Below are 27,327 nucleotides of genomic sequence, written 5' to 3' on the forward strand. Positions count from 1 at the left end.
GACAACCTAGCATTGAAAGGTTGTAGGTCGACGCTGACCTTCCAACGCCCGCTTCTAGGTTGCAGGTTGCTTGCTATTGGCAGGCATTTCGAGCATGTCCTAGACGAAAAAGATAAATTGTGTACCTAATGCGGGTCATGAGACCTTAGGTAATTCCTGATCAGGTGTCTGGCCGCATGATATCACGAAGTGGGCGACTTTGCACAGCTCAACATCGCAGCACAGAAGTTGTAGGAGCAAGCATGAGTCGAAGAGTGTGCTAGCCTTGTTACATAAGCAGCCATTTTTATAATGCCTGAGGCTCTAAAACTATCGCCGGCCTATCTCCGCGTGTTCTGGAGGTACCTAGGCACGTGATTGTTGCACGTTAGGACAGTTGTCCGACTTCCCTTCTGATGGTGACGGCCTGGGGAAGTTTCTGCTCGCGTGTTCTTTCAACCAACGCCCACCCTTCAGTTCATTACACCGCGGCAATCTGTCTCTCTCGCTCAGTTGCCTTCCATTGCCGCTTTCAAAATGGTGTCCCCTCAAGTGTACGTCAACCTTTTACGCATTCTTGTCTGTGGATCGTGTTGGACAAGCATGAAACAACCGTCAAGCCATGCCAACATCTCCACATGACTCAGTGATCTTTTACTGATAGACTATGCGCTTATAGTACGAATTTGGCGATCATCGTTGTGATGATGCAGGTCGCCAAGAAGGTTCCTTTCGACGACCCTGATGTTCTGCTGCTTGTTCGTGGCCTTTACGTCGTGTCGAACGTGATTATTTTGAGCTTGTATCTCTACACACAGGCTCAAATCAATAAGAAGAACGGTTCGTCTTTTTCGTTTATATCTTGCATCGTCCCAAAGCTATTGGCGGGATATTCTGTTTGCAGTTGGCTGACTTGAAGTAATCTCTGCAGATCTTTCGACACTGAAATACGTCGAGCCTGCTCCGCTTGGAAGCGGCGAGGAGCCTCGTCCTGTCACAACTACCAACATGGAGTACGATAAGGGCCAGTTCCGCCAGCTCATTAAGAGCCAGTTCATGGGCGTTGGCATGATGGCCGTCATGCATCTGTACTTCAAGTACACCAACCCTCTTCTGATCCAGTCGATCATCCCGCTGAAGGGCGCTTTCGAATCGAATCTGGTTAAGATCCACGTCTTCGGGAAGCCAGCGACTGGTGACCTCCAGCGTCCCTTTAAGGCTGCCAACAGCTTTCTCAGCCAGGGCCAGCCCAAGACCGACAAGGCCTCCCTCCAGAACGCCGAGAAGAACTGGAGGGGTGGTGTCAAGGAGGAGTAAGCTCCTTATTGAAGTCGGAGGACGGAGCGGTGTCAAGAGGATATTCTTCGCTCTGTATTATAGATAAGATGATGAGGAATTGGAGGTAGCATAGCTTCATTTGGATTTGCTTTCCAGGCTGAGACTCTAGCTTGGAGCATAGAGGGTCCCTTTGGCTTTCAATATTCTCAAGTATCTCGAGTTTGAACTTATTCCCGTGAACCTTTTATTCACCAATGAGCATTGGAATGAACATGAATCTGAGGACTGCAATCGCCATGAGGTTTTCGAAATACATCCGGATGTCGAAGGCTTGGGGCACCTGCGTTGGTTGAATTTAGAACGTGGCACTATTGATCATCCGATAGCTCTGCAAAGGGCGTTGCACAATGCAAGTCAAACGTTGCTAGCAGTTCCAGGTGGAATGTTATGATGAGCATTGTATTAAATCAGGAGATATAGCATGATCTCTAGTTAGCTCACCACAAAAGTCAGACGGCGTAACCAAAAGTCACACAACACAAGCTGTAAGGATTTCGGCACGGCTACGGAAGACGGAGAAGCCCACCTTCAGTGGACTCGAGTACCATTTAATTCTATTTGTGTTTGATCGAGACCTAATACAGCCCCTACAACGACCATCAAAGTCGTATAGCTACCAGTGAGGAAGTGGACTCAAATCGACTTCAGCAACATCTCCTGGATAAACTTTAAGCCTAAACTATACAGAATAAGATGGTGGAGAGCTTATACCGAGCTCCCAAATCTGTCCAGATCATGGTTGACCGGTGCCTGGATCTTCCTATAGAATCATCCTTATTCGTTGACCTAGCTGATTCTGGAGTGACCCAGAGGGTCATGACTTGAGCCTAAAATCCGCCGCCTCCACCATTTGTAGAAAAATGTGACGAACTCGTGAGCTCTGTACAGTGACCGGTGACTCTTTCTGGCATGCGGAGAGACGGACGGACGCAGAGAGAAGGGCTGAGTAATAAGCGCCACTGCGCCAGACAGCTCTGGCGGCTCTGAGGTGCAGTGGATGATTATTAATCCGGGACCGGCCGCCCCTCCGCCCCGAAGTGGAAAGGCTGGTGTGCCCCTCGTTGACCAAGAATCTATTGCATCATCGGAGAATATGGAGCTTCATCGAATCACCGGCAGTAAGCGAAGGAGAATGTGAAGCCAGGGGTGTATAGCCGTCGGCGAAATAGCATGCCATTAACCTAGGTACAGAAGTCCAATTGCTTCCGATCTGGTAAAAGATTCACGAGATAGTACCTTCTCCGAAGTAGGTAGAGCGAGTACCCGGCGCGTAAGCTCCCTAATTGGCCCATCCGGCATCTGTAGGGCGTCCAAATATCGTGCCTCTCCTGCTTTGCCCGGTGTATGAAACCGGAAAGGCCGCTCAGGAGCTGGCCAGCGGCGCAGACCGGGAACACAAGCTGGCAGTCGACCCATCCGGTGCTCTGCACTCGACCTGCTGAGGTCCCTCAGTCCCTGGTAGGCAGCTTTGCCCCGTCTGTCCGCCCGGTGTGTCGGCGGGGTTGACAAGGTCGTTGCGTCAGTCCAACATTTGTTGCCATATTTTCCTGCTCTCCCCACCAGCTGCTCTTTTCTTTTCTCTTTCTTTTCCCATCTTCAGTATATTCATCTTCCCATCCAAGAACCTTTATTTCCCCTAAGTAAGTACTTTGCTACATCCATACTCCATCCTTCCCATCCCTTATTCCTTTGAACCTTTCAGTTCGAGCTTTCCCACTTCATCGCAGCTTGACTAACAGCTACCCCGCTTGAGCAGACATCACAATGGCTCCCAAGGTACGACATTTAGATGAACGGGCTTTTACCACAAGGTCAATTTTACTGAACTTGTTGCTTCCAGGTCGGAATCAACGGCTTCGGTCGTATTGGACGCATCGTGAGTTCTGCTTTGCCCCCAATTCCGGCCTATCTCCTATCTAACACTGCCTCCAGGTTTTCCGTAACGCGTGAGTGTCACCCACCATATTCAACAGCTATAGCCTATATTGCTGGGTGTTTAGCTCGTTGAATCGCGAATTTTCTCGTGTGAATATAGGATTCTAACAATTTTTCTAGCATCGAGGCGGGTACCGTCGATGTTGTTGCCGTCAACGACCCTTTCATCGAGACCCACTACGCTGTATGCTACTTCGAATTCTAGGGAGCTAATTATGTTTAGCTAACGTCGTGTGATGTAGGCCTACATGCTCAAGTATGACTCACAGCACGGTCAGTTCAAGGGCACCATTGAGACCTACGACGAGGGTCTTATTGTCAACGGCAAGAAGATCCGCTTCCACACCGAGCGTGACCCCGCCAACATCCCCTGGGGCCAGGACGGTGCTGAATACATTGTCGAGTCCACCGGTGTCTTCACTACCCAGGAGAAGGCTAGCGCTCACCTGAAGGGTGGTGCCAAGAAGGTTGTCATCTCTGCCCCATCTGCTGATGCCCCTATGTTCGTCATGGGTGTCAACAACGAGACCTACAAGAAGGACATTCAGGTCCTCTCCAACGCTTCTTGCACCACCAACTGCCTTGCCCCTCTCGCCAAGGTCATCAACGACAACTTCGGTATCATCGAGGGTCTGATGACCACCGTCCACTCCTACACTGCTACCCAGAAGGTCGTCGACGGCCCCTCGGCCAAGGACTGGCGTGGTGGCCGTACCGCTGCTACCAACATCATCCCCTCCTCCACTGGTGCTGCCAAGGCTGTCGGCAAGGTCATTCCTTCGCTCAATGGCAAGCTCACCGGCATGGCGATGCGTGTTCCCACCTCCAACGTCTCCGTTGTTGACCTGACCGTCCGCACCGAGAAGGCTGTTACCTACGACCAGATCAAGGATGCCGTCAAGAAGGCTTCTGAGAACGAGCTCAAGGGTAATGTGAATGTGCTTTTGCTGTTGGACATCTTCGACTAACTAGTTGATTTAGGCATCCTTGGCTACACCGAGGACGACATCGTCTCTACCGACCTCAACGGTGACACCCGCTCTTCCATCTTCGATGCTAAGGCGGGTATTGCCCTCAACTCCAACTTCATCAAGCTCGTTTCCTGGTACGACAACGAGTGGGGTTACTCCCGCCGTGTTGTTGACCTCATCAGTAAGTCCTCAGTTAGATGGAAACATTTTGTGCGTTGCTAACTCGCACCCAGCCTACATCTCCAAGGTTGATGCCCAATAGGAAACAGGTCGGAAGCCAATGGCCAGGAGCTCCTTGTAAAAAAATACTCCTTGGTCTATTAAGTTGCCCATTCTTTAGCAGGAGTGTGCAGACTATGTCCGTATCCACATGCCGCAACTGCAGATTCATAGGAGCTGTTGGGGATATTGGCATAGGATCCCATTGTTACGTACTATTTAATGACAAATACACGATCAATTTCACCACTATTGTTCACTTCTACTGGTAGCTTAGACGTACTATTTCTCGTGGAATAGCCAGTACTTGCTCTTATATTGGCCGTCGCGAATTTCGGCGTCGACAACGAGCTACCACATTTGTTCATGCCAGGCAGCTGAGGACTTGAAAGCCTTGAAATGCCGAAGGTAGTATATCCCGCGTTCCTTTATCAGATTAGAACAAATGCCGTTCTATCATCTGGGTATACTTAGTCCTTTTGACCGGGGAAATATGTCACGTGCAAGGCGCTTTGGAAGCTTCCGACCTAAATTCCGTCCTAGAGCTCCATCAACCAAACTCCTACGCCAGACCACCTGCACGCGCCGGGGTAAGTTGGGCCCCTAATCTTCCCTCCTAGCTTGGTGTGTCCGAGTGCGAATTTCTGCGCACCTCAGTCATTCTTACTTGACTCGCGCGGCGTCCCGGCGCCCAGTTTCAACTCTCATTTGTGTCAATTTGGGTTTCACACAGAGCTATCTAGTTCCAGACCCTTCCTGTCTTCTCAATTGTTTCATTGCCCTTCCATACAACTAGACTAACTTACTTCCTATTCTCTATTCTGCACTGCCTTTGAACTATCAAGAGCTCATTGAACTCGCACTTTGTACACTCAAAAAGTCTCCGGTCTTTGTCTTGTCTTTTCCTGGGCTTATTGAGAATATTACCGTTCTGACTATCAAGTTGGTCATGAGGCGTTAACACAACGCGTTCCTTTCACCGGACCTGGGGAACAAAGAAGGGCTTTCTGGCTCCCCTCATCGACAATGGTAGATGATGAGGACATCATTATGGGGGAGGCAGGGTACCACTCTGCCAATCCCAACACAGCAATTGCTGCCGGTCAGCAGACAACACACGGCCATTTAAACGGCAGATCTGATCCATATCTGGCGCCACCGCTTCTCAGCCAACCGATGCAGATGCCTGTGGTTCAGGCTGGTAACTCGCAGACCCAAGAATCATCTGCCACGACAGATGAAGCGAGGGTCTTGTCACCGAAGATTGACCTGAACTCAACCGTCCCTGCAGATGCTGCAGATATCACTCCTGACTACCAGGACAGTCTCGTTGATGAGTACTCAGATTATGCTGAGGAAAGCAAAGAAGCGCCTGGACTTCCACTTGCTTCATTGCCGTCAGGACTTTGTTACGATGTTCAGATGCGCTATCATTGTGAAGTCCGACCAACCTCAGATGTGCATCCGGAAGATCCAAGAAGAATCTACTATATTTACAAAGAGCTCTGCCGGGCAGGACTGGTTGATGACATCGAATCAACCAGGCCTCTTGTGGCACGCCCACTGAAGCGGATTCATGCTCGCAATGCCACCGAGGAAGAAATCTCTTTAGTTCACACCGCGGCACATTATGCATTCGTAGAGAGCACAAAGGGTACGGTTCTTACTCGGTGTCGCAGAGTTTCTAAAACTAATCTATCCTGCAGATATGTCTGATGAGGAACTGATTGCCTTGGAGCATACTCGAGATTCAATTTACTTCAATAATCTCACCTTCGCATCGTCCTTGCTATCTGTCGGCGGCGCCATTGAAACTTGCCTAGCCGTAGCTACTCGCAAGGTAAAGAACGCAATTGCTGTTATTCGACCACCGGGGCACCACGCCGAGCACGATAAGACAATGGGATTCTGCTTATTTAATAATGTGTCTGTGGCAGCGCGTGTCTGCCAGCAACGACTTGGATTAAGCTGCAGAAAAATCATGATCCTTGATTGGTATGTCATGCCGACGGTACAGGCAATTGAAAGAAACTAACCATAGCAGGGACGTCCATCATGGTAACCAGTGATATCTTTCAAGAACTGAGGAACAGTGCCGCTCACATAATATAGGAAACGGAATACAGAAGGCGTTTTATGACGATCCCAACGTCCTGTACATTTCGCTTCATGTCTACCAAAACGGAAGTTTCTATCCCGGGGAGAAGGATGGCGACGCGGATTTCTGTGGCGCTGGAGCGGGTGAAGGAAAGTCAGTGATTCATGTATTCGTTTCCTGACATCCAGGGCTTCGTGCTGATCGTCAGCTAGGAATGTCAACATACCCTGGCCTAGTCAAGGAATGGGTGATGGGGACTACATATATGCCTTTCACCAGGTCGTCATGCCGATTGCCCAGGAGTTTGACCCTGATTTGGTTATAAGTATGAGATCCGCTATCCATCGTTAAGAACAGTGAACTAACAAGTCCGAAGTTGCGTCTGGTTTTGATGCTGCTGCGGGAGATACGCTTGGAGGATGCTTTGTCACCCCGGCGTGCTATGCTCATATGACGCATATGTTGATGACGCTGGCTCAAGGCAAGGTTGCTGTTTGCTTGGAGGTTCGATTGCGCCGAAATATCTATCTTTCGCGAGCTAATTGTAGAAATACAGGGTGGCTATAATTTTAGGTCGATTTCGAAGTCTGCTCTCGCTGTTACGAAGACACTCATGGGAAATCCGCCTGACCGACTATCCTTCACCTGCCCTTCAGAAGCGGCCATTTCTACCATACGGCGAGTATCGTCCATCCAGTCCGACTACTGGAAGTGCATGTATCCCAAGGCAATAAAGAATGAAGGAGTCTGGACTGATAGGCTTCACGGTAGGCTAGGAAGACATCAAAAATTGCATGGGGACTAATGAAGCCGCAGATATCATTCGAGCTTACCAGGCCAAGCAGCTCTATGACAACTATAAGCTCACCTCTCTCTATATCTACCGCACTGCTATATCGAAATCATTCGAGAATCAGGTTTTGGCAAGGTAAACGCTATCAACAAGAGTGTAGTATCTTACCATGGCTAACCCCTGGAAGTCCAAATTACAATCAAGCTACCCCGCTTATAGTCATTTTTCATGATCCGTGAGTATTACTTCTCGACGTAAATGTTCTATATACCGACAGTGACAGGCCTGAGATTATGGGATTGCCACATCCATTAACCAACAACTTGGAGGCGCACAACTGCTGGCTAGTAAGTGCATCCTGTCTTGCCCTGCGGCGGCTGAGCTGACTTAGAACAAGGCTGATGTAATGAAGGATTATGTCCAATGGGCTGTTGGCAAGGGTTACGCTGTGATTGACGTAAATATTCCTAAACATGTCACAACTGAACCTGTGAGTCTATCTAGACCCGAAATGATCTAGATTCCCCATTCTGACAATCCATTAGTCATCAGGCAGGTTCGAGGAAGAAGACGAGAATCGACCGACAGCGACGGAAGAACTGGCCGGGTATTTGTGGGATAATTACATCGAGTAAGCTCGGGATCCCAAAAGTTTGGCCTCGAGACTGACCTGGCGCCCTAGCCCAAATGAAGCAACCGAGATATTCCTCGTTGGTATTGGAAATGCTTTCTATGGAGTTGCCAACCTCTTAATCAATAGAGGTAGGTGATTGTGCATAGCAACCACAGAAAGGCAGCTAATCCGTGTATAGAAACCCTTTACCAGCGAGTTAACGGTGTCATTTCATTCGTTGCTAAAGACCCAGTCCGTGCAGTGGCCTCGCATACTCAAGTCTGGTTATCCAGATGGTACCGAGATGTAAGTAGTCTTACCGTCGTTCGTCTAGTACAAAATCCTGACTCCAACAGAACTCACTCGTTTTTGTCTCAAAGGCGCATGGTGTCTGGAAGAGTGACCGCAAGGCAACCAAGCGCTATGGGAAACTTATTCAGTCATCCAGGGAAGGACTTAGTGACATGCTTATGCACCACAAAGATGAGGTTTTCCAATGGATCGAAGATCGTATTGAGCCTGAGAGCGAGGAGACGGAGGAGGAGAAGCCGGTCAAGCGTTCACCTACCAAGGCCGCTCCCAAAGCGGCCTGATCACCAGAGAACATCATGAAATTTCTCTATTATTGGTAGTTAAATCGGTTAGGAGATGTGATTGTAATTGTCTCTTATTTTGTGCATGGTCGGGAGGGCGGAAATGGCTTAGAACGGCTTGATTGATCAGCTCATAGACTGAAACATGACGAAAAGGCTTCCTGTTGTATCCATGACGAGCACAATACAAGGAGCATCTAGTTTGATAAGAGTATACTAGTTAAGTTCCCATTCTCATACCTTGGCAGCAATCCTGAAGACTCGTCTTGCATTGGTTGCGGGAACAGTAACGCCCCGTGTGGTTTGACCTCATTCTCTTTGTTCTGTTTGTTCTTCACGGTCAGATGATGGCTGAGACAAAAATATCACTAAGGCGAGCTACCCCGGATCCCACGGGTTGTGGCGGACTCTGCATTCGTCAAAATACGAGACCATCCGGAAAGCCAAACATCAGCCACCAGTCGTTCCCGTGCTAGTGGACACTATCCTGAGACATCTGCAAAGCGAGCCTCTGGCAACTCATCCCACACGAGACCAGAAAGCAGTATGATTGGTATTGTACAAACACAACCCTAAAATAATGTATTGGGCTGACTTGTTCTGATAAGACCGCTGTACCTCTGGTTACTTGCTAGGATGTAACTGTCTCACGCAGTCCCACGGCATGACTCTGTCTCGCAAGCATTCCTGCTCGTATAACCCGCGACATGACCAATCTGGAGCTTTGCCTTGTCGTTGGTAGTCTCTTGTTACGTCAGACTATACCAATAGTATAGTACCAGCCCTATTCGAGGCTGCTGCCGGAAGTGCAATGCGGTCATCGTTATTGCTGCTAATGCTCAAGCAAGACTGCCATCGGACCATGGGTGCCGAGGAGAGATAGCAGAAAGCAAAGACCGAGCAGCTTACTCGATATGCAATCACTCTGCGCACCCAACCTATATAAGGATGACTTCTCTCCCTTGAACGGGATATCAAAATCACGTCCTCAATACCATAAGTCCTCAACAGCCTCCTCCACTGATACTGTTATACCGCACCTCAAGATGCACTTCACCAGCCTTGCTGCCGTTGCCATCACTGCGCTAGCGCCTCTGGCCAGCGCCGTCGGCAACGCTAAAGTCCACAACAACTGCGCAGCGCCCTTCTACCTCTGGAGCGTTGGTAGCTCTGTCAGCAATGTGCACAAGATTAACCCCGGCGAAACCTTCAGCGAGCAGTTCCACCGCGACGCTGTGACGGGTGGCATTGCTCTTAAAATCACTCGCCAGAGCGACGGGCTATACAACGGCAGCCCGCAGTTGATCTTTGCGTACACGCTTGACCCTAGCCAGGTGTGGTACGATCTGTCCACGATCTTTGGCACAGACTTCCAGGGCCAGGTGCTTACTGTGACGTCGAATAACGAGGACTGCCCGACAATTTGCTGGCCTGATGGAACGCAGCCAGCTGGAAGCCAGGTGAAGACTTGTGAGCCGAATTCGGATCAGACATTGACGCTTTGCGCGGATGAGTGTCCTGCTTAGGTATTTTGAGTCTGGGGTGAGCCTGGGATGGACGAAGTGTTGTGTTAGTTGCAGTCATGCTTTATGCTATTCCTGACGCTTTTGGTGGAGTATCTTTGATATTGTTTGGATAATAACGAATTCATAACTGCAAAGCATAGTGAAAAGCAACATTATTGAATTCACCACATTTTAGATCAAGGAAACCGGTAGTTCAAAAGTAAGGCACAACATAGACGCACTGCCAGTCATAATAGAGAGGTGGCACGACTACGGAGTAAGTGGCTGCAGCATGATTGATCTGCGGCAATGACGGGTTAGACCATTAGACCACGCCAATATGAGTAGGTATAAGATATTGATCGCTGCCTTTCTTCTGTTTAGTCCCAGCCTCGTCCTTATGTTATCCTTACATGACCCTTTCAAGGTTCTCCGCAATGCGCCCAGATCCCGCACCAGACCAAGCTCAGCCCCAGCTTTGCACGTTCTTGATCTTTGGCCTCATGAACGTGCCTTGCTGAAGGGGAATGCCTTGTCCGAGGTATAGCTTCACCGCCCGCAAGGGTGTTGCCGAAGGGAACATCCACATGCCGTACACGGATTCCTGAATTATTGAGTGATCATTGCGCCTGTAAGATATCATTACTCGGGTGCATTCCACTATTCCATACTATTGGAGGCTCTATTGCGTGTTTGCCTCTTCTGTAACCCGTTCCTCAAGTACGGCATTGTGGCGTACGTCCAACTGCAAGCTCATCCGTCTCCCTTTCATCCTTCTTATCGTTCAATCCCTCCCAATTCGAAAGCCTCTATTGACCCAGCGTTCGTCACTAGTCGCTCTCTAAGTCTACTGATCGCCCGGACAACCTTCCACGGTTGATTACCGCCAGTCCCTTCGCGCTGCCTCTCACTGCATGCTGTCACCAAGGTACTCTCCTGTGGTCCGCCGTCTGTGCTTGTGGAACAAACGCCCGCCTTCCTTGTATCCATTTCTAGCTCATCATCGTTCGTTCTTTATTCCCGTAGGGTCTACTTTCTTGCCGCTCGCCCGTCATTCAAATTCCGCGTCCTCGCGACCGCACGCGCCTGTTCTTTGTTCGCCATCCCTCCTTTGGCATAATTCTCCCTTCATCCGCCCCTCCTCCTTTCAGTCTCTCACAACCACGAGAAAAATGACAATGAGGTCGGCAGAGCGCCTGACGGAGGGGCTGGAGAAGCCTTCTCTGGATGACCGCTCTTACAGGGTTATTCAGCTGCCTAATAAGCTTGAGGCTCTGCTGGTTCATGACCCGGAGACGGACAAGGCTGCTGCGGCGATGGACGTTCACGTGGGAAGCTTCAGTGACCCGGCAGATTTACAGGGTCTTGCTCACGGGCTGGAGCACATGCTGTTCATGGGAACTGAAAAGGTATGCATTGCTTTTCGGCAGGAAAGACATCTCTGATCCGTTTCTAGTATCCCGTAGAGAACGCATACAACCAGTACCTGGCGTCTCACTCCGGGTCATCTAATGCCTATACCGCCGGTACCGAGACCAATTACTTCTTTGAGGTGTCTGCTACAGGTGCGACGGGGGAGTCGAGCGGCCAAGTCACGCCTAATGGAACCACAAATGGCACTTCCGCGGAATCTAAGAGCAATGGACCTTCACCACTGTATGGCGCGCTCGATCGGTTCGCACAGTTCTTTATTTCGCCACTTTTCTTAGAGAACACACTAGACCGCGAGATGCAGGCAGTAGATTCAGAAAACAAGAAGAATCTGCAGAGCGATCTGTGGCGTTTGATGCAGCTCAACAAGTCGCTATCCAACCCCGATCACCCCTACAATCATTTCTCAACTGGAAATCTTCAAACATTAAAGGAGGAGCCGCAGAAACGCGGCGTTGAAATCCGCAATGAGTTTATGAAATTCTATGAGAAACATTATTCTGCCAACAGGATGAAGCTGGTGGTATTGGGCCGTGAATCATTGGATGAATTGGAAAAGTGGGTATCAGAGCTGTTCGCTGGTGTCAGTAATAAGGACCTGCCACAGAACCGGTGGGATGGCATCCCGATCTGGCTGCCAAACGACATGTGCAAACAGATCTTCGCTAAACCGGTGATGGATACGCGGTCGGTGGATATCTACTTCCCGTTCTTGGACGAGGAAAAGCTGTATGAGTCGCAACCGAGCCGATACATTAGCCATCTTATTGGCCACGAAGGCCCCGGTAGTATCCTGGCATATATCAAAGCAAAGGGATGGGCGAATGGGTTATCTGCCGGTGTGATGCCGGTTTGCCCTGGAGCTGCATTCTTTACTGTTTCTGTTCGGCTGACGCAGGAAGGACTACAGCAGTACCAGCAGGTTGTAAAGGTGATATTTGAGTACATTGCAATGATCAAAGAACGCGAGCCTGAGGCATGGATTTTCGAGGAGATGAAGAACCTGGCCGAGGTGGAGTTCAAGTTCAAGCAAAAGTCGCCTGCCAGCCGCTTCACGAGCCGCCTGAGCAGCGTCATGCAGAAGCCTCTGCCGCGGGAATGGCTACTTAGTGGGTCGCTCCTCAGGAAGTTCGACCCGGAGGCGATCAAGAAGGCCCTCTCATACCTTCGTGAGGACAACTTCAAGTTGATTGTTGTTGCGCAAGACTACCCAGGCGACTGGGACACTAAGGAGAAATGGTACGGAACTGAATACAAGGTCGAAGATGTTCCCAAGGACTTCATGTCCGGCATTCGGGCGGCGCTGGACACTACTCCGGAAACACGCCTGAAGGAGTTGCATATGCCCCATAAGAACGAGTTCGTTCCCACTAGGCTCTCGGTGGAGAAGAAGGAGGTGTCCGAGCCTCAGAAGACGCCCAAGCTCATCCGCCACGACGACCACGTCCGCCTCTGGTTTAAGAAGGACGACCGATTCTGGGTTCCCAAGGCTACTGTCTTTGTTACTCTTCGGAACCCTCTGGTTTGGGCTACACCCGCCAACCTCGTGAAGTCGAAGCTGTACTGTGAGCTCGTGAGAGATGCTCTGGTTGAATATTCCTACGACGCAGAACTCGCTGGCTTGGATTACCATCTCTCCGCCAGCATCTTTGGGCTTGATATCTCCGTCGGAGGCTACAACGATAAGATGGCTGTGCTCCTGGAAAAGGTCTTCACAAGCATGCGTGACCTTGAAATAAACCCAGACCGCTTCCGGATCATCAAGGAGCGTCTGACCCGTAGTTATAAGAATGCAGAGTATCAGCAGCCGTACTACCAGGTTGGAGACTACACTCGGTATCTGACTGCGGAGCGAGGTTGGCTCAATGAGCAGTACGCCGCCGAGCTCGACCACATCGAGGCCGAGGACATCAAATGTTTCTTCCCTCAGATCCTGCGCCAGAACCATATCGAAGTTCTGGCGCATGGTAACATCTACAAGGAGGACGCTCTGCGAATGACTGATACTGTGGAGTCTATCCTAAACAGCCGAACTCTGCCTCAGTCCCAGTGGTACGTCAGGCGCAATGTGATCATTCCGCCGGGATCTGACTACATTTACGAACGGCCTCTCAAGGATCCGGCCAATGTCAACCACTGCATCGAGTATTACCTCTTTATCGGAAGCATTGCCGATGAAGTCCTTCGCGCAAAACTCCTACTCTTCGCGCAGATGACTGATGAGCCTGCTTTTGACCAACTCCGAAGCAAGGAGCAGCTGGGTTATGTCGTCTGGAGCGGCGCGCGCTACTCGGCAACCACCATTGGTTACCGCGTGATTATCCAGAGCGAGCGCACTGCTCAGTACCTGGAATCCCGAATTGACTCTTTCCTGTCCAACTTTGGAAAGACTCTAGAGACCATGACGGAGGACGAGTTCGAGGGCCACAAGCGCAGCGTCATCAACAAGCGACTGGAAAAGCTCAAGAACCTGAGTTCTGAGACATCACGATTCTGGAGCCACATTGGTTCTGAAGACTATGACTTCCAGCAGAATGAGACCGACGCTGCTCGTGTCCGCGCCTTGACCAAGTCAGACATTCTCGACTTTTACAAGCAAATGATTGACCCTGCCTCTCCTACCCGAGGCAAGCTCTCGATCCACCTGAAAGCTCAAGCTGGTGCACACGCCGTTGAGCTCAAGGAACAAAAAGCACGCCTGCTCTCCTTCGTCACCAAGCAGCTCGAGGCAGCTGGTTTTGCAGCAGATAGCGACAGTCTCGGCATCGCACTGGAGGGTGTCTCCCCCGGCGACAAGGAGCAGGTCCTGTCCGTCCTCAAAACATTCCTCACTTCCACATTGAACCTCTCTGAACAGCAGGTCGGCCCTGCTCTTGAAACCATTGGGCAAAACTTCGGTTTGATGTCGAAGCAGCTTGGTGTTGAGTCCAAACAAGGCTCTGAGGGGTCCAGCCTTACCAACCGCACTAAAGCCGCACGCCCGACTTATATCACAAACGTCGCCGACTTTAAGGCACGCCTGGCTGTTAGTACTGGGCCCAACCCCATTACAAATCTCACCGAATTTGAGGATTTTGAGGCCAAACTTTAGATTTTCTTGGTTAGATATTTGGTATTAGGGTATGCATCATTCGCTTTGGTTCGGTCAGTGTGGCATGGTGGTGGCTGGCGGGCTTGGTAACGGATTTTACGAGTTGTAGAAATAAAGTCTTGCAGTCCTATTCACTTCTAATAGAAATAATACTTGAGTCCTAGCACTCGGGCTATGTTAGATTAACGACGAAGAATATATTCCATCGAGCCTGAAGCATTCAGTATCTCGTCCCAAACGGGCCGATGTTTTTGCGATAGGAGCTCTAACACCAATCAAAACATCCCGGAGCTTTGATGATGGCTCTCTAATACCAGCACCCATAACTACCAAATCTTAGTCCTTCAGGACTTACTCAATCCTCTTGTACTGCCAAATTCCTAGAACCTCACATATCAGCACAGTTACCCACCAAGATGTCAACAACCACAATAACAGCAATACAAAGTAGCTTCCCGTGTGTGCTCCCATCCGATCCCGTCCCATCCAGCTCCAAGTCAAGTTCGAGCAAGTTATCAGGACAGTGAGCCTTAGCTAACAAATTCATAACCTTGCTACAGCCCTATCGCCCCTAAAGACTTCTCCGCAAAACAGCCCGAAACAATTCGTCTCTACCCTCTCTCCAACTACACATTCGGCACAAAGGAAACACAACCAGAGGAAGACCCGTCCGTGCTCGCCCGCCTAAAGCGGCTCGAAGAACACTATGAGAAGCACGGCATGCGTCGCACCTGCGAAGGCATCCTCGTTTGCCATGAACACAACCACCCTCATGTCCTGATGCTGCAGATTGCGAATGCGTTTTTTAAGCTGTACGCACCCCAACTCACCTCCGCCGGAGGCGTCCATCGTTGACTCTGACCTTTTTTGGATGCTGTGCAGACCCGGTGATTACCTCCTCCACGATGATGACGAAATCGAGGGTTTCAAGAGGCGGTTGAATGAGCGCCTTGCGCCCGTGGGATCGCAATTCTCTGGCGAGGGAGTAAATGAGGACTGGGAGATTGGAGATACACTTGCGCAGTGGTGGAGGCCGAATTTTGAGACTTTCATGTACCCGTTTCTGCCGGGACATGTTACGAGGCCGAAGGAGTGTAAGAAATTATATTTTATTCAGCTTCCGAAGAAGAGTGAGTGTCTGCATACAGCATTAAAGCAAGGACCAAATGAGTCTCGTCGGTCATGATATGCTGATGTGTTTGCGTGTTGCTGCAGAGGTACTCTCCGTCCCGAAGAACATGAAGCTGCTCGCCGTACCGCTCTTTGAGCTCTACGATAACAACCAGCGTTACGGGCCGCAGCTCTCATCCATCCCGCACTTGCTGTCGAGATATAACTTTGAATTCGTCGATGAGAATGATAATGTTGTTGCTGCTACGCCTGGGATGGGTTCGCCAGGAGATCAGGTTCCTAAGACAAAGGTTCTTGCCGGCGATAATAATGGTAAGGCCAAGGAGGAGGACTCGGGGATGGCTGACTATACCGAGGGCGCGGAAACTGGAGGGCAACAGGGGCAGTGAGTGGGGTGCGTAGCTCGCGGTGATGCGGTTTCGTCAAGAGAAGAGCGAGCAGTTGATGGCGGGCGGTTAGTGCTTGTCCCCCAACTGTTTATTACCAGCTGTTTATTACCTATGCTAACCAGACGTCCTTCAGAGTTAATATGACTGTTATGGATGGCCGTCGTCATGCACTCCTGAGGGGTCATTGTCGGCACAACGTTTTTTAAAACTCCAGTGCTTTTGCTTTCTGAGGATGTACGTATTTAATCTCGCTCTTATGACAGGCGTTTAGGAGCAATATCTGCATGGTTGATAATCTATTTACTCTCATGTACCTACTTTTCGATTCTGCCCTATCATCTGCGGGATACCTGCCTGTTCGCCGTCGACCATGGTGAAGACGAATCGGGGCCGGAGAAATCCTTAGCTTTGGCCGCCGGACAAAGTGTCGAGCTCCAACCTACTCGGCACATGCAGGCACGCCCGCATGATGCAGGCCATGGCATAAGAGCCATGGATCACGTTAGTATCTTATGAAGTAGTATTTCAATATTGCTATTCATGGTACGTGTTAACGCGGGCTCACTTTGCTTGCTTTCTAGCTAGCCTTCATCACTTTATTTATTCTAACCGACTAGTGCTTATCTACTCCGTATTCTTGTCGTGTAAAACTGCCGATCTTCGACGTCCCTGAGCGGACCATAATACAACCAATGAGATCACTGCCTATAAACAGAAATAGATGCTGGAATGGGGACTACAGGATGTCCTTGTCCTAATATCGATGCAGCAGCGTAAATACGACATACATGCATGACGTAGAGAGTGCACAAAGCATCATCCTAAGTCGAACTATCGTATCTTACATGGAAAAATATACAGACGAGTCAAGACACCAGGTAAACTATCTACAGTCCATTACAAACTCAGGCCAGCACTAGGTTAAGGCTTATCAGGAACCGACTGGGATGGATTCAGTAGTCTCGTACAACGTCGGAGCTTAATTTGTACACGTATGGATCTGTATATCTCAACCATAACAGTGTGGGTTGCTTTAGGAGATAGCTTGATCAAGGTATAGATAATAATGTCTGCGTACTCAATATCAAGGGTAGGATTTCTTCAGCAGGGGTAGCCCCTCCCTAAGGTTACTTCGAGCAGAAACATGCACGGTTAGTGGGAATTAGTCCGTCGATATTTCTCATTGCCGAGCTGACTACCATATAGCCAGACGCCCCGATACTTGGCAAGCACGGCAGAGCCGGAGTGGCCGATCCAAGTGGTTCGTTTCTTTTTCTTCACAACTCACAGCCGTTCCTCCCGAATTAAATGTGGGTGGTTACTGGCTGACTACTATAAAGTACCGCTGGATGGCCCAGTCAGATCGTCTCATTACGCGACCTATCCCAGACCGCTACGGGCCTACGACTACTCTGTTCGCAGAAAGCAGGTCCGGCGGGGGTGTTTACTGACTGATCTGACCATCTGACCAGCTGTCTGAGCTAAGCACGCGGGGACGGCCACGGAGTTCTTTCTGGAAGTGAAAAGATCGTCGCAGGATGCGGGCAAGAGGTTGGATTTGCTCTTTTACCGGTTGTTTTTGGCCCTTCTTTGGACGGCGCAGCGTTGTATCGCGCGTGTAGGATGCACTTTAGATTGCTTTGGACCTGGGTTTAGTGGGTAAGACTGGAGTGGAGTTAGCTTCCTGGCATACCTTAGACAAGTGAGGAATGTGCCTATGCGAGTACGTGGTGTCTTCTCGATTTTTGACTGGTCTGCCCTTTGACTGGAGACTGGAAGACGATTAGTATATAAGTAGCAAAATGTTCCTGATGATCAAACAAGAGGTTTCTGTGCCTTAGTGCAGCGGCGCGGTTCTTTTCTGATAGTTCCTGCGGCCTTCTTATACATATTGTACATTCTCGATAGGTTGGTGATACTGCCGATATGATCCGTTTGGGGTATTCTGCCATCTTCGTAGCCCTTGCTGGGTTAGCCGTTGCCGCTCCAGCGCCGCTGAATCGTCGTGGTATGTCACCTTGCATGGGGATATGGTACAGGACTAACGTTGTGTAGACGTTTCGACGGAGGCCCTAAATCAACTGACCCTGTTCGCGGAGTATTCTGCGGCATCGTACTGCACACCCAATATTGGGTCAGTCGGGGACAAGCTGACTTGCGCATCTGGAAACTGCCCGACAGTTGAGGCAGCAGACACGACAACGCTGGCTGAATTCTATCAGTGCGTTAAGCCCTGCATTCGGGGTTCCAAACAGATCCAACTAGTCTGACGAGTCACAGGGAGAACGAATACGGGGATGTAGCAGGCTTCCTTGCCGCAGATACAACCAACGAGTTACTCGTCTTGTCCTTCCGTGGGAGCCGGACGATTGACACGTGGATTGCAAACCTCGACTTTGGCCTGGAGTCGGTCGAGGAGATCTGTAGCGGATGCAAAGCCCACGGCGGGTTCTGGAAGGCATGGCAGGTTGTTGCAGACTCGTTGACCTCAGCAATTGAGTCTGCTACTGCCACATATCCCGGCTACGCCATTGTCTTCACAGGCCACAGCTTTGGAGGAGCATTGGCTACTCTAGGCGCAGCGCAGCTGCGAAAAGCAGGTTATGCCATCGAACTTGTAAGAATCCAGTGTCCAGCTGGTGGCTAGCTGTCTGCTGACGAGCGTAGTACCCCTATGGTAGCCCGCGTGTTGGCAACGAAGCTTTGGCGCAATACATCACAGACCAGGGGGCAAACTATCGAGTGACGCACACTAACGATATCGTTCCCAGACTTCCTCCCATGTTGTTGGGCTTCAGCCACTTGAGCCCTGAGTATTGGATTACCAGCGACAATGAGGTTACCCCGACGACGACAGATATCCAGGTGATTGAAGGCGTTGGGTCGAGGGACGGAAATGCGGGTGAGGCTGCCCAGTCAGTGGAGGCACACAGTTGGTATCTGATAGATATCACTGCCTGCCAGTAATGAAATGATGGTATATACTCTATACTTTGTATATGATGAGAAATGGTTATGTTAGCATGGATATGAAGAAATGTACTGTGTAAAGTCGAGTTGTGCAAATGGAATGGCCCAGCGACGGCTCCGGCGATCCGCTCCACTCGTGACTCTCAATTCCCCGATTTTGAGCTGCCAACTGTCTCCAATTTCCAACTTCAAAACGCCTTACCAACCTCGCTCGTCACACATCACGTCCCATCCGAAGGACGTGACATAGTCGACCCCACGGCGACTTTCCTGAAGCTCAATTTCCGCTAGTCGACTGTGCAGCCATGACCGGCTGCTCAGTCGATTTGGCTTGACAACGCGAACTATAGTACTGAGCTTTGACGATTCACGAATTGACGTTGCATATTCCCGAATTGGGCTCCGGGCTATAATTCTGTGGTAGTCGCTGGCGGCAGCCATGTTCTTCTTTTTCAGCGGTGTCAACAGTCCGCGCCGCCGCAACCGGGAGAAAGCGATCTTCCTGACGATTTTCATCATCTTCGCTCTGTACCTGCTCTTCTTCTCAAAACCATCACTCCATAAACATGCCGACCCCACGATATACGACTTCGAAGCTCTCGGTGGCCCAAATAAAGATCCGCACTCCGGCCAGGCAACCCCGGCGCGACAGTCTGCCCCCATCCGGAAAAGCATGGTCGTGGCTAGTATGAAAAGCGACGATGTCTCATGGTTGCATAAATTCTTCCCGGACTACCATAAGAGCATCTATGTCGTGGACGATAAGAACGCCCCGTTGACGGTGAGCCAGAACAAGGGGCGGGAGTCCATGGTCTATCTGACGTGAGCGCAGCCTCTTTCTCTGCTTAACTACTGGTCTAACTGAGCGCCTGCCTATAGATACATCATTGATAATTATGATAACCTCCCCGATTCGATCCTCTTTATTCATTCCCAAAGGTACCAATGGCACAACGACGACCCGTACTACGATGGCGTGCCAATGCTGCGCAATTTCCAGCTTTCGTACCTCGAGAAACAAGGATACGTCAATCTCCGATGCGTTTGGGTCCTCGGATGTCCCGACGAGATCCATCCGCTGACTGACACCCACCGCGAGGCAGTTCATGCCGGCGAATACTTCAAGAACGGATTCATGGAGCTGTTTCCTGAAGTCGACGTGCCTGAGGCTGTGGGTGTGTCCTGTTGCGCGCAATTTGGTGTCACAAGCTGGAAGATTCGCGAGCGGCCAAAGAGCGATTACGTGCGATTTCGGAAGTGGCTGCTAGAGACGGACTTAACGGACGATCTAAGTGGGCGGATTATGGAGTATTCGTGGCATAGTATGTTTTCGCTCGAGAATCATGTCGCAGGGTTAGCTGACTTTCGCAGTGATTTTTGGAAAGGAACCTATCCATTGTCCCTCAGCCGAAGAGTGCTACTGTAAGGTGTTTGGACTGTGTGATCTGACTTGTCCGAGCCTGGGTGCGTGCAATGACCGTTACCAACTTCCGCCGTATTCAACCCTCCCTAAGGGCTGGCCCTATATCGGCTGGAATGGACAGAAACAAGATCCCAGCAAAGGCGGGCTTCCGGAGCCGAAGTCATAGTACACATTCTTGGTTCGCCGGTTGAATAATAATTAAGGACAAACTATGTCCACGCCATACCCACTCCGGTGGATGCTGGTATTTCATTTCTGGACCAGCAGGACACTCGCGGCCCCATATGAGGGCATCCCCGCAGAATGGTAAACTTCGCCATTTCTCGCTTCGTCCAGACTTCCTGCTGTCTGGCACGAAATCGGGCCACCTGATGTACGATATTGATAGATCTAAGTCCGATATTTCATCTGTGCACTGAATTTAATTTTGAAATAAGGTGTCCAAGTGCAAATCAGGAAGTGGACAAGAGCTGTTATATTTGATGTAGCTATTCCAAGCGATACCGGAACGGGAACATCAACCACGGACCTCGGGAACTTGCAGCTACTCCAGCACTCCCCATCTATATCCGCTTCTGCGGTCTGTATACTATCTCCACGTCGTCTCTCAATCCTCGCTCCCACATAATACCCAATACTACTCCTTGTTCTCTTTACTGAAAACACCGCCCAGATGCTTATAATAGGCCTAACCGGCTCCATCGCAACCGGCAAATCCACCGTCTCCTCTCTTCTCTCCTCCCCGCCTTACTCGCTCCCCATAATCGATGCCGACCAACTCGCCCGCAAAGTCGTGGAACCAGGAACCCCCGGCTATAACGCGATTGTAAACTACTTTGGTCCCAGCACACCGGACCTCCTTCTCCCCGCCGAACATTCAGACGGGCAAAACACACAAGATGCGTCAGTGCCACCGAAACCACGCCCTCTGAACAGACCCGCCCTTGGCCGGCGCGTCTTTGGGACGTCCGAAGAACGAAAGCGAGACCGCATGATCCTCAACAAGATCGTCCATCCTGCTGTCCGATGGGAGGTCTACAAAAGCCTCCTATACTACTATCTTCACGGCTACTGGGCTGTCGTGCTCGACGTGCCTCTTCTTTTCGAGTCCGGCATGGACCTGATTTGCGGCACCGTTGTTGTCGTAGGCGTCAGTGACCCGAACGTACAAATGGCTCGTCTCCGCGCGCGCGACGCACACCTTTCAGCCGAGGACGCGGAGAACCGCGTGAAGAGCCAGGGCGACGTGAAGGGGAAAGTGGAGAAGGCGGAGTTTCGGGGCACAGAGAGTGCACGCGGAGTTATCGTCTGGAATGATGGGGATAAAGAGGAGCTGGAACGGGAGGTTAGGAAGGCTGTCGCTACAATTCAGGGAAGGAGTCCGAGGTGGTGGGCGTGGTGGCTGCTTTTGGCGCCGCCGCTTGGAGTCGGGGTTGCGGCTTGGAATCTAGCTGTTAATTATGGAATCAGGAGAAGGTGGGAGAGGAAGGAGGCTGGAGAGAAGGCAAAGTTGTGAAGCGATGTGGTATACTGCTCTTTCTGAGTCGCATCAGACCTGGTGTTCGACTGGTCTCTTGGTGCCTTAAGTGAGCTGTAAAATTGATGGATCTTAATGATATATGTAATCCAGCATTCGTCGTGGCTCATGATTCGAGAAGGTGTGCGTGAAATTCAGGAGTTGATCTGGTCGATGGAGGATGAAGGATCGATAGACTTGAGTTTGGGTTCAATAATGCCTTCCTATTTGGGCATAAGGAGACTAATGGTGTGGGCTCGCGATAAGAGTTAGAGTCTGGCTCTGTTTCCAATGCCCTTGTCGTGTCTTACGTCGCCTTAGACTTATTATTTCAGGTTGCGCAACTCGCGGGCTACTTTCCTTTCCCAAAGCACTACGACGCAATTCGCTACGCTGGAACCCTAATCTCAAACTTGAGTCGCACCATGTTCTGTCCATGCGCCGGATCGTACTTCACGGTCGAAGGACTCCAGACTGAGACACCGCGCCTCGTCCGCTCTAAAGACGATCGAGTTCCATTCCTGAGGTCGCGCGCGCCCCTTCCAGTGCAGATTCGACCGCAATCAGCAAGGAAAGGGTTCCAGAGAGAATACGAGCAGGCACAAGCAAATATGTATGAGCCAGGTAAAGTCCCGGCCATTTTGATTACAACAATTCCAGAAGAGCCAGAGGTGTGTGATGATCGTGGATATGTTTCAGATTGACTGGTGTAACAATATGTAGTCAGCTCATCCTCGAGGCCGGGGTTATATGTGAATTCCTGATCAGAGTACGGCATAAGAGGTTATCGCCAGCCCCTCGGTCTATTAGAACTTCTGACGGACAAGTTCGCTTTCGATCATGGAATTCCCCGTGGACCACGGACGGTTCAGAGATTCAGAGCGGACGAAAAGTTGCATGTCCGTGTTGAAGTTGGGTTGCCCAGCCCTATGCGCAGTTGTCGCGAGCCCCTAGCATCGGATGTTGTCAAAGTCCGTGTTTACAGGCGTGGTCAAAATATGAACACAGGCCGGTGGAAGGATACTAAGCAGAGAAGGTTCCGTTTGTGAGAGACGACATTGTCGTGCGCGAAGCGAGCCGAAGCTTTCAATATAAACCGCCTCGAAAAAGTTCGAAAGTTGAATTCAACGGCTCAGAACTGAATTCGCGACTCAGGAGTGGGATACACCAACGGAAGAGTGGAATTCGCCAACCCAAGAGTGGAATACACTGGACCAAGATGGGCACTCGCTGAACCAAGTTAATAATTCACCAAGCCAGCGCTGGGGTCCTGTTGGCAATGCGATGATAATCGTCTTTTGGCTGTGCACTCTTCCTGGTAAAAGATTCCGCCGCTCTGGAGGGAAGGCTGTTGGATGTCGTTGATGTTCTGTCACCGTTCATTTGTGTTTTCGTTTCTTTTGCGACTTCTCATTGTTTCCTCCAGGCTGTTTCGAACGTCCGCCAGATATACTAGTTATTGTGTCGATGTTTACCCTCTTCTGTTTCTCTGTTTGTCGGGGTTTTGGAGAATCGCCCCCATCTTCAGCTTCTTCAGTCGGTGGCTGCATTTTCATTAGTGTCAGCTCCTAGTGAGAATACGGAAACAAACCTTAGCTTTGGTCTTCCTTTTGAAGTTGCCATAAAGTTGGCGGCCCCCATAGCCCAAATCGTCATCATCTGCGTCTAAAGAACTGTCTGCAAGTACGAGCGGCTGAGCAGGCTGGTCCACGGTAACAGCATCTCCAAAATCAAGCACCCATTCTGTTTCTCCCGCTTCCGCCGCCTGCCGAGAAATGGCTTCCCGCCGTCGCTCCTCTTCTTCCGCGAGAGCAGCTGAGATCGCTTCTAAGTCCGACGAGGGTGCGGGTGAGATTCCGTCTGCAGCAGAGACTCTGCGTTTTTTCGGTGTAGAATCTGAGAGTTCGCTACCGGACGCAGATTGGGCAGCCTCTTTTGTAGCAGCACTGGCAGCAGCTCGTTGCATGAACTACATTGTGTTAGCGTAATAGTATATACACGGAATTATGGAAGTGCACACCTTCATTGTAAGAAGCCGCGAGGACATGTTCTTTTCAGGCTTGGCAGGCTTGGAGCCTGATGATGAAGGTGAAGGCATGGGTGCTACTTTTTTTCAATGCCAGATCTCGCAGGTGTAGAATTATAAAATAAAGTCAATCGTCGAACGACAGGAGAAGATCGAAGAAATAAAACACCAACCTCAAACCTCTGAAGTTCAAGAAAATCAAAGGCACTACCGGCAGAAACACACCGCCCTGTAGCGCCGATTGGCTCCTCCACGGCCATCGAATCAAAGCTTCCGCAAATAATTGGACCTCCAAACCTCAACCCTCAACTGACCTCCCCGTCATCTCACGCTTGCCATTATAACTTCCGCATACGCCATAATTGCTGGGAAGATGTTGCTGCCTACAGTCCGAAGCCGGATAGCGGCGCTCTCGTCGCGCGTTGCCTCGCGGGCCGCCTACTCGACTACCGTCCCTCGCTTCACTGAGAACGCTATGCAGCCGAACGATCCGACCCCGCGACCGGCCAAACCCAATGTCTCTGAGACTGATGCTACGCCTGTTGACTCAATGGGAGCGTGGGATGCTGCGCTGCAGGAATCTACAGACGCCGCTGAGCGTGTTCGAACTATGCAGGCTCCTAACCGGAAGGGCACCTGGGCCTCAAACCAGAAGCCGAGAGCAGAGGCGATGAGTGGACCTCGGTTTGAGCAGACGATTATGCATCTTCAGGTTCGTCAATGGCTCGGTGAATGTGTTTTCTCGGAGGCGGAGTAACCGAGATCCGGGTTTTGGAAAGTCAACTGACACATGGATATAGCCCACGCCTATGGCCGCTATCGAGCTCATTCACAAGCAGCCCGTCCGCTGGGTGAAGGACAAGATCGTCAGCTGCGACGGTGGCGGCGGTCCCCTGGGCCACCCCAGGATCTTTATCAACACCGACAAGCCCGAGATTGTTCCCTGCGGCTACTGTGGACTTCCTTTCGTTCGTCATTCGAGATCTTTGCAAGATACATTTATAAGGCTAACCAGCTAGCAGGCCCACGAGCACCACCGTGAATATCTTAAGTCTCTTCCCACCTCTAGCTACCCTCTTGAACCCACCGGTGCTGCCGAGGAGGTGAACGAAAACCAGCGTGTGACTGAGGGTGCCACTGGGTACGAGCAGCGGTAAGGTATGGTTTTTGGCGTTATTGCATGTTTTTTTATGTCGCCTGGCTGGGCCTGTACAGTTGTACCAATCTATGGATATAGACCATGTTCTTTACATCTCTTTTATCAGCTATCAAAAGCTTGTCAATCACTAGACTACTAGTAACTATAAACTACGGACGCCTCGAGGCACGCGATCAAGCGGCGTAACCCTCTTCCAAGGCTCTACTGGAGATACACCAAACCTTCTCATTGACATCATGCAAACCAACTAATAGTAGCACCCTGATACTATAGATGATAATCCACATCTGCATCTAGTCACTCCTTCTCCCCCTGAATAGTAGCAACAACCTTTCTCGTATGCCTCATAGCCCGGAATTCCAAGTACCAAATGCCCTGCCACGTTCCCGTCGCCAATTTGCCGTTCGAAATAGGTATGTTGACCGACGCTCCAATGAGCGCAGACTTGATATGTGCCTATCCAACTCGAACATTAGCACACTGCGCGTCCTTGAAATATATGCCTCTCCTCAGAGAAAAGCACAAGGGTTAGAAACATAGCGGTTGCATACCGGCATATCATCCTCCCCCTCCGCACTGTGCCGATAAAGGTTCCCCTTCTTGTCAGCGGGCGCAATGCGGTCCAGCGCATCAGACATATCCTCGCGGACATCCTCGTCCCAGTTCTCATTTAGCGAGAGCGCGCAGGAGGTGTGCTGAACGAAGAGGTTCAACATGCCGACCTTGTACTCGCGGATTTCCGGCAGCGATGAAAGGATGTGGTCAGTTATGAGGTAGGAGCCGCGCGATTTTGAGGGCAGAGTAAATGTCTTTTGCGTCCAAGGCATTTTTGCAGCTATTTAGTTTTTTTTATTGGGTTGCGATGCTGGCGAGATCGTTAGAAGCTGAGCTGGAGGTGGTTTTGATGCTGCGGGGTAAGATAGTCGGTAGATGGGCAGAGTGGGGGGAACAATTAGGGATACGTATCAAGTGTCATTTTGAGTAGATATTAAAGGGATCACTTACAGAATGTAGAGACTCTATCCGGGCTGGATAAGTTGTGAATTGAAACTTTGTGGAGGGGACGCTGTTCTGTTGAAAACCGCTTGGTGGGGAAATCCTATCGACGTCATTTTTGAGCGCACGCCTACTTTGTAACGAGACAATTCCTTCTTGAACTACATTCAATTGATATTCATACATAGCCACTACGCAGACGGTTAAATCCGCGAATTATCATCCTTATTTTTCGGCTTTCCATAGTCATCAAGCGCCTCGCTCTGTTCATCCATTCCAGCCCACTTCGGCTTACCGTCCGGGATATCCATTGTACGAGCAGAATAGAAGATATGCATCCTGTAATATCGGATTAATATCTATTCCCAGAAGATGCCCAAGAGAGCCAAAGATTAGAACATACTTTGACTCAAAAGCCTTCCTCCAGGTTTCGTGATCCGTACCCGACCCCTCATAGTCAATTAACTCCGGGAAAATCAAACAGACATTCTTTCCTTCGTCTAGGATCGGGCTGCGACAGTGCGCACATGCCACCTTTGTTGGTAACTGGTAGTCTCTGGATTTGTCCTGGGAAGAGTAGAAGGACAGGCCCTCCGTGCCTTTGTTGAACTGGAGGTCAGACTTATGGAACACTGCGCACCACTGGAATGGAGCACCTATAGGAGTTGCAAGTTAGTACAGTCTTGCAGACAGCATCAGAATCATGTCAGGTCCGCGTACCATGAGTCACTTGGCAGCCTCGACAGTGGCAGTACTTCGCGTTCAGTGGCTGCTCTCGGCTGATCTTGTAAGTGACTTGGCCGCAATTGCAGCTTGCGCGCCATTTGACCGGTCCAAACTCTTCATCAGACCGTATCTTGTATGGCGGGCGGTCCTTGTAACCGGGATCTTTTTCAGGCATTGCGGGCTTGTAAAGACGTCTAGAATAACTAAGATATCGTGTGTTGATTGGGAAGCAGCGGGTGTTGAAGGTATTTAAAGCCCTTGAGGAGCTCGATAAAAGCCGGCTATAGAGCATGATGAGCTGATGATCCAAGAAACTACCTCGTTAAACAGCGCCCTGTCCGTCACTTTGTAGACTGCGTCTAGGCTCATGACCGATAGGTGATGTCATGTCATGGCGACCTTGATTGATGGAACGCGATTCGAAT

General features: G+C 50.4%; 14 protein-coding genes across 14 annotated transcripts, besides 1 other annotated feature; 10 read left to right on the forward strand and 4 right to left on the reverse strand.

Moving 5' to 3' along the window:
* Window positions 1-27,327: part of a sequence feature (contig 1.139 1..347029(1)) that runs on past both edges of the window.
* On the forward strand, window positions 410-1,296 carry ANIA_08040 (PHO88 family protein; the record flags this gene model as incomplete). Its single annotated transcript, XM_676217.2, has 3 exons — window positions 410-533; window positions 659-819; window positions 911-1,296. The coding sequence occupies exons 1-3, from the start codon at window positions 517-519 to the stop codon at window positions 1,294-1,296; spliced, it is 564 nt and encodes a 187-aa protein (XP_681309.1). The 5' UTR covers window positions 410-516.
* On the forward strand, window positions 2,898-4,705 carry gpdA (glyceraldehyde 3-phosphate dehydrogenase GpdA). Its single transcript, XM_050611187.1, has 8 exons — window positions 2,898-2,957; window positions 3,074-3,093; window positions 3,158-3,193; window positions 3,250-3,263; window positions 3,373-3,436; window positions 3,495-4,179; window positions 4,234-4,404; window positions 4,457-4,705. Exons 2-8 carry the CDS (start codon window positions 3,082-3,084, stop codon window positions 4,483-4,485), a joined length of 1,011 nt encoding a protein of 336 aa, XP_050467237.1. The 5' UTR covers window positions 2,898-2,957; window positions 3,074-3,081; the 3' UTR covers window positions 4,486-4,705.
* On the forward strand, window positions 5,469-8,675 carry hdaA (histone deacetylase HDA1; the record flags this gene model as incomplete). The annotated part of the gene is made up of 14 exons (XM_050611188.1): window positions 5,469-6,096; window positions 6,149-6,437; window positions 6,487-6,500; window positions 6,555-6,693; window positions 6,753-6,865; window positions 6,917-7,044; window positions 7,097-7,307; window positions 7,357-7,468; window positions 7,617-7,680; window positions 7,731-7,823; window positions 7,879-7,964; window positions 8,016-8,095; window positions 8,146-8,252; window positions 8,303-8,675. 14 exons carry the CDS (start codon window positions 5,469-5,471, stop codon window positions 8,537-8,539), a joined length of 2,301 nt encoding a protein of 766 aa, XP_050467238.1. The 3' UTR covers window positions 8,540-8,675.
* ANIA_08043 (putative BYS1 domain protein) lies at window positions 9,264-10,065 on the forward strand (the record flags this gene model as incomplete). The annotated part of the gene is made up of 1 exon (XM_676220.2): window positions 9,264-10,065. The coding sequence occupies exon 1, from the start codon at window positions 9,454-9,456 to the stop codon at window positions 10,063-10,065; it is 612 nt and encodes a 203-aa protein (XP_681312.2). The 5' UTR covers window positions 9,264-9,453.
* Window positions 11,217-14,694, forward strand: ANIA_08044 (a-pheromone processing metallopeptidase Ste23; the record flags this gene model as incomplete). The annotated part of the gene is made up of 2 exons (XM_676221.2): window positions 11,217-11,453; window positions 11,501-14,694. 2 exons carry the CDS (start codon window positions 11,217-11,219, stop codon window positions 14,564-14,566), a joined length of 3,303 nt encoding a protein of 1,100 aa, XP_681313.1. The 3' UTR covers window positions 14,567-14,694.
* Window positions 14,891-16,086, forward strand: ANIA_08045 (cleavage and polyadenylation specificity factor subunit 5; the record flags this gene model as incomplete). Its single annotated transcript, XM_050611189.1, has 4 exons — window positions 14,891-15,023; window positions 15,127-15,378; window positions 15,449-15,619; window positions 15,723-16,086. Exons 1-4 carry the CDS (start codon window positions 14,983-14,985, stop codon window positions 16,084-16,086), a joined length of 828 nt encoding a protein of 275 aa, XP_050467239.1. The 5' UTR covers window positions 14,891-14,982.
* ANIA_11587 (uncharacterized protein) lies at window positions 16,289-16,458 on the reverse strand (the record flags this gene model as incomplete). The annotated part of the gene is made up of 2 exons (XM_050611190.1): window positions 16,289-16,366; window positions 16,405-16,458. 2 exons carry the CDS (start codon window positions 16,456-16,458, stop codon window positions 16,289-16,291), a joined length of 132 nt encoding a protein of 43 aa, XP_050467240.1.
* Window positions 18,013-19,053, forward strand: ANIA_08046 (lipase family protein; the record flags this gene model as incomplete). Its single annotated transcript, XM_676223.1, has 4 exons — window positions 18,013-18,094; window positions 18,142-18,307; window positions 18,367-18,703; window positions 18,754-19,053. The coding sequence occupies 4 exons, from the start codon at window positions 18,013-18,015 to the stop codon at window positions 19,051-19,053; spliced, it is 885 nt and encodes a 294-aa protein (XP_681315.1).
* ANIA_11033 (DUF3431 domain-containing protein) lies at window positions 19,496-20,894 on the forward strand (the record flags this gene model as incomplete). The annotated part of the gene is made up of 3 exons (XM_050611191.1): window positions 19,496-19,878; window positions 19,936-20,378; window positions 20,428-20,894. 3 exons carry the CDS (start codon window positions 19,496-19,498, stop codon window positions 20,643-20,645), a joined length of 1,044 nt encoding a protein of 347 aa, XP_050467241.1. The 3' UTR covers window positions 20,646-20,894.
* ANIA_11040 (putative dephospho-CoA kinase) lies at window positions 21,153-21,995 on the forward strand (the record flags this gene model as incomplete). The annotated part of the gene is made up of 1 exon (XM_050611192.1): window positions 21,153-21,995. The coding sequence occupies one exon, from the start codon at window positions 21,153-21,155 to the stop codon at window positions 21,993-21,995; it is 843 nt and encodes a 280-aa protein (XP_050467242.1).
* On the reverse strand, window positions 23,375-24,093 carry ANIA_08048 (uncharacterized protein; the record flags this gene model as incomplete). Its single annotated transcript, XM_676225.1, has 3 exons — window positions 23,375-23,539; window positions 23,587-23,964; window positions 24,016-24,093. The coding sequence occupies 3 exons, from the start codon at window positions 24,091-24,093 to the stop codon at window positions 23,375-23,377; spliced, it is 621 nt and encodes a 206-aa protein (XP_681317.1).
* On the forward strand, window positions 24,325-25,267 carry ANIA_08049 (protein lbsA). The gene is made up of 3 exons (XM_676226.2): window positions 24,325-24,733; window positions 24,822-24,989; window positions 25,044-25,267. Exons 1-3 carry the CDS (start codon window positions 24,395-24,397, stop codon window positions 25,176-25,178), a joined length of 642 nt encoding a protein of 213 aa, XP_681318.1. The 5' UTR covers window positions 24,325-24,394; the 3' UTR covers window positions 25,179-25,267.
* Window positions 25,417-26,045, reverse strand: ANIA_08050 (YjbQ family protein). Its single transcript, XM_050611193.1, has 2 exons — window positions 25,732-26,045; window positions 25,417-25,636 (listed from the first exon to the last, which is right to left on the reverse strand). The coding sequence occupies exons 1-2, from the start codon at window positions 26,005-26,007 to the stop codon at window positions 25,478-25,480; spliced, it is 435 nt and encodes a 144-aa protein (XP_050467243.1). The 5' UTR covers window positions 26,008-26,045; the 3' UTR covers window positions 25,417-25,477.
* Window positions 26,310-27,199, reverse strand: ANIA_11039 (GFA family protein). The gene is made up of 3 exons (XM_050611194.1): window positions 26,897-27,199; window positions 26,580-26,832; window positions 26,310-26,515 (listed from the first exon to the last, which is right to left on the reverse strand). Exons 1-3 carry the CDS (start codon window positions 27,192-27,194, stop codon window positions 26,380-26,382), a joined length of 687 nt encoding a protein of 228 aa, XP_050467244.1. The 5' UTR covers window positions 27,195-27,199; the 3' UTR covers window positions 26,310-26,379.

This window comes from Aspergillus nidulans, chromosome II (genome assembly GCF_000011425.1).
Source record: "Aspergillus nidulans FGSC A4 chromosome II".
Taxonomy (NCBI): domain Eukaryota; kingdom Fungi; phylum Ascomycota; class Eurotiomycetes; order Eurotiales; family Aspergillaceae; genus Aspergillus; species Aspergillus nidulans.